Here is a 4,804-nt window from a genome sequence, read left to right as displayed (position 1 = left end):
CTAGTGTGTGGCCAACAGATGGAGCTAATTTTCAGTTTACAAAGATGACTGTGTTTTACTGTGTTTGGTATTGCCATTTGAACCCAAAAGCATTGAAAAATGAAAGGGAAACTCAGTAAAAAAACAATGGACATTTTAATATTTGTTCCTGTCTAGTAAAATAGATGCTAAATAGCATTTCATGGCACTCATTTGGTTGACTGAATTGGCAAAAGCTTTTGCCTTCCAAAATTGGTGCCTAGCCAAAATGCTATGTACTGCATTTCAATAGTTTTAGGCTACTTGGATCCTTTCAACTAAACTTGCCCTAAACAGCTCTGAGTATGTCCACAGAGGCACCTTTTTCTGGGGAGTTACTATACTTAGGCCAGGTGCAAAAATAGAAAAAACGTGTGAATAAGAATCTACAAATCTAGGTTTAGCTTGGCAGCAATCATTGTCAATTGAACATAAATTGAGAGTCTTTAAGTCTTTGTAAATCTATTGTATTCTTTTTCTCTACAAATATCATTTATGTGTAAACCTCCCCACAACTTTAGCTTTGCGATCTGTTACCAATTCGAGAAAAGCAACGAACACCTGTTTTCAGATTAATTCAACAGTACAGTAAGTAACTAGCAAAATAAAATTGTCAAATGCACATTTTCATGTTTTTATTCACAATATCCTACAAGCCTACAAGTTACCAACAGATGAACCTTCACATCTTAAGTGTAATCTTTAGTGCCCAGAAGTGATAAACGCTCCTTCTGTTAAATTCGGTTGTATGTTCTGAAGAATGCAGTGCAGAGAATTGAATCCCGATGTGAATCAGACATGATTGCATGGTACAGTTGTGGTGTAATGAAACTCATGTTAGCTTGACTGAATTCTGAGGACGTCCCTGTCCCAATTCCTTGTTGTGCGTTCCTGCTCTTGGTCTGTGGCCAGGGGCCCGTGCTGTGTGAGGGAAACTGCTCACTGGACGTGCTTCTTGAAGATGGCGATGTACTCCTGCACGTCGTCAGGGGAGCCCAGCACCACTGGTGCCCTCTGGTGGATGGACTCGGGTTGGATGTCCAGAATATTCATGTTCCCGGTGGTGGCCATCCCTCCGGCCTGCTCCATGATGTAGGCCATGGGGTTGCACTCGTACAGCAGCCTCAGCTGGCCAGTGAAATAGGCGAGTCTTACTGCACCCTCTCTAATATGCGGCTTATCTTGCATTTACAAGCTTTAAAAACAACTTATACTTCTACTTAGTGGGTATACATGTAAAACTATTACACGGTATCTATTAAGAAATATTGTTATTAATGGAAATATATAGGTTATTGTTAATGGAAAAAAGGGCAGTAATTGGAGGGCTGTGAACTGAAACTAACCCTTGTCCAAAGTATCTATGTAAGCATACTTTATTTTAAGACTCATACTGCAAGTCTGTGATGGTAAGAAAATACTGCTACATAAAGTATAAAAGATTGTGCAAGTTTCATTTATATTAAATGTTGGTACACATCAGTTTATAACCTGCACAACTTAATGAGGTGAAATCTACTGATGTCCAAAGACAACAGCAGTAAAATATTTTATAAAGATGTATTTCCTGAATTATTTAAAATATTCTTTTTAGACGGAATTCTGTCTTAACCAGGTTTATTTTTGTGATTCTAACATTTTATGTGGCAGAAGGTATTCTTACCTTGCCCTTAGGGCTCTTGACATTGGCTGGGTACAGAAAAATGCCTCCATACACTAGTGTCCGATGTACATCTGCTACCATTGAGCCCACATACCTCCCACCATAGGGGGCGCTGCCATCCTGAATATACAGAAAAATGTGCACACTTTCAGTCACTACATCCTAAAAACTCATCACCCCAGTTCAGTGGCCATGGTCTCAATGCTAATGCAGTTCCAGTGCAGTAATGAGAGAGCTGAACTGAATTTCAGTCATAAGTGTTATATTTTTACGGTGGAAAAAAGTATGGATGTAAATGTCCTCATTTGGATGGAAAATACATGAAACAGGACAATGGCTAGAAAATTATACAAATGTTACACTACCTCAGGGAATTTCTTCTTTCTCAGGTACTCTGTGACAGCAGGGTCGAAATACTGGGCGTAGCCTTCATTGAGGCTGTAGATCTTGCCCTTCTTCTTTATCCTGACATCCTTGTCTACGAGAATGAACTCACCAATTGCCTAAGGTGAAAATGATATGAATAAAGAATCATTTTGTACCGAAACCACGCAGAATCATTAAATGCAAATTAAATCTATCGAAGAGATGAGCTAACTGAGTGTTGGGTGCACTGCAGAGCGGTAGAGAATTTGGAGACAAAAATAATCATCAAATAACATGTGTAATTCAACTCCTAGATTAGCATGTGTAATATGAACTGTAAAGGTTCGGGTAGACATGGTGTGCTTTGTGTGTAGATGTGGTTATTGTGTAATGAAAAAAGATCAGAACTTACAGGGTCCAGCATGAAGCAGTTGACCCCCTGGCCGGTAGACAGCACCATCATTGTAGCGCTACCGTACAGGGCATACCCAGCTGCCACAATGTTCCTGCCAGACTGTAGGGCATCCTTCTCATTTGGCTCATCGTCTGTTGTCTAGGGCACAAATGCGTCTGATTACAAAAAGCATGACAAGAGAAGATATATTTGGAGTTGAAAAGAAAGACATTTACTTTTTATGGCGTTCATCTGGGTAGCAATTTCATTTTCAAATGCCATAGGATTTTCTCTTTTCTTTTTTTAGCTTTAGTAATTCTTGAAACCTGAGATTAAGACTCAAACCATTCCCAGTGGTACAATATTTTATCAAAATCAAACCTTTCTGTAGATTGCAAAAATGGTTCCAATTGATGCGAGACAGTCAATGTTTGAAGAACCATCCAGAGGGTCGAAACAGACAACATATTTACCCTGGATAAAATATAAAAAGACAATAGGAACAAGTGTAAATGCGACTGTAAAACCAAAAGCTTTTCTTTGTCCACTTGTTTACGGTAGACCATGACCCATCCTTATATGACACAAACCCTGCTCTCTGGCTCCACAATGATGGCCCTTTCATCTTCCTCTGAGACCAGCACACAGGAGGTGAAGGATGACTTGATCATGTTAATGACCAAGTCATTGGAGAGGATGTCAAGCTTCTTGACCTGGTCCCCAGTCACATTGGTGCTCCCAGCAATGCCATAGCTGCAGGAGAAGGGGAAATGTGAGATCAGTGGATTGTATCACAGATGTGGGCAGAGGACTGTGAACATAGCATAAATATTTTCCGAGTGAAATCGCACCCTAAGCAGATGAAACGTATGAAAAGGTGGAGCTGTACTATAAGGATCTGGCAAGAAACAGTAGGTAGTGGCCACGGCAAGTTGGGCTTATGTCAAGTGGCTTTCTATCTCTTTGGAATATTGCAGTGACATATTACATTTTAAACCAGATTCCTATTACAGGAAAAAGGTCATGAAACATTTAAGTTTCATTTTTTCCACATTAGCTCTACAATACCTCACACAATGCACCTAGTCAGGTCCTACGTACAAACGCTGTCCACATCATGACAGAATCCTGTGGAGCACCAAATACACTCAGATGACCCATGACTATGGCCTATGTTAAGTCAGAGTTATTACTCAACTCAACTCTCAGAGTGGTGAGTTGAGTTGAGTAACTCAAACTGAACTCTAACGTTTTGTGAAGAAAAAGATTTTCATTAGACAAAGTTGTGGGTAAATGTTGATTGAATCTCTTATATTGTGCAGTGATTTTGGATGATCCATTAAGGAAACTCACTATCACCTTTCAGGAAATGGAACAGCTTGAACAGAAATCTGAAAACTCCTGAAAAGCAGGTTACGCTACAGTTTGCAAGGTATCAAGTGATAAGGCACAAACACCAGTGAAAGAACAAGTCACTGTGTTAGCTGGATTTGCACTAAAGGCATGACATTGCAATGCAAGTTAATCGGACTGTGAATGCAGTAGCAGGACACCCAGACATCTGTGGAACTGGTTGATGTGGACGACGGTGATAAACTTCAGGAATCATTGATCAACCCCAGTAACGTGGGTCAGCTAGATTGTTGTTTTCCCCTCAGATATGGAAGCAGGACCTGTGACCGTAAAAGTTGTGCAAAAACTTGCTGAGCAGACAGTGTTCATCTCTTGGTAAATATTTGATTTCCCCCTGCAACTGACCTTCAGTAAGCACTCAACTGTTGGGTTTCAAGATATGAACCACATTTTTTTTCTATGAAGTATAGTTAAAATTGCACAAACAGTTATTTTGTTGTTTTGTTTGCAATAATTTATTCTGTTTGTTTCCACTAGATATTTTGGGACCTGCATGCAGCATGTCAAGGTAGGTTTTATATTCATACAATGCAATATTACATTTTGTTTTTGCAGACAACCCCTCACCCCCCCACCCCCCACCCAAAAAAAGAAACTATGAAGGGTAATTGTTATCAATGCATTATTATTAACACCTGTATCACCCCCAGCCCCCACCCGGCAGGTCAAGCCACTGGTAAGCTCAAGACTTTACTCACAGATTAGCAATGCCAGCTTTTCTGACTGCGCTTGAGATTGCTTTGATGGCTGTGCACATTGAATTGAGAAGTGTTGTCAGTTCTCCAGTCCCCTTGGCTTTTCTCCCCTCCTCCAGCACGAATCGTGTGAGGGTAACCACATTTGTGTCGAAGGCTCCTCTGTCGGACATGATGATGGCGGGGAGAGAGCAGCCACGTGGATTGTCGCCTCAGGTGAGTGAGGTAACTGAGGTGGTGGAATCTTTTTAAAAA

The 4,804-nt window shown here is 40.5% G+C and overlaps 1 protein-coding gene across 1 annotated transcript; it reads right to left on the bottom strand.

Annotated features, from left to right (window-relative positions):
* Positions 1–636: 636 nt before the first annotated feature.
* On the bottom strand, positions 637–4,804 carry LOC118213176 (fructose-1,6-bisphosphatase 1-like). Its single transcript, XM_035391934.1, has 7 exons — positions 4,553–4,804; positions 3,032–3,194; positions 2,823–2,915; positions 2,460–2,600; positions 2,047–2,184; positions 1,682–1,801; positions 637–1,146 (listed from the first exon to the last, which is right to left on the bottom strand). Exons 1-7 carry the CDS (start codon positions 4,720–4,722, stop codon positions 958–960), a joined length of 1,014 nt encoding a protein of 337 aa, XP_035247825.1. The 5' UTR covers positions 4,723–4,804; the 3' UTR covers positions 637–957.

This window comes from Anguilla anguilla, chromosome 14, assembly GCF_013347855.1.
Source record: "Anguilla anguilla isolate fAngAng1 chromosome 14, fAngAng1.pri, whole genome shotgun sequence".
NCBI lineage: Eukaryota > Metazoa > Chordata > Actinopteri > Anguilliformes > Anguillidae > Anguilla > Anguilla anguilla.
The sequence above is the reverse complement of the archived record's forward strand: the minus strand, read 5'-3'. Positions and strand labels throughout refer to the sequence as shown.

What these genes read in the sequence shown, in the direction of transcription:
- LOC118213176 (XM_035391934.1), bottom strand. Translation starts at nt 4,722, where the DNA reads ATGTCCGACAGAGGAGCCTTCGACACAAATGTGGTTACCCTCACACGA. An exon ending in ACTGCTTCATGCTGGACCCT is followed by an intron (nt 2,185 to 2,459) that starts GTAAGTTCTGAT and finishes TTTTCACCTTAG; the next exon opens with GCAATTGGTGAGTTCATTCT. An exon ending in GAAAGAAGAAATTCCCTGAG is followed by an intron (nt 1,802 to 2,046) that starts GTAGTGTAACAT and finishes CTGTATATTCAG; the next exon opens with GATGGCAGCGCCCCCTATGG.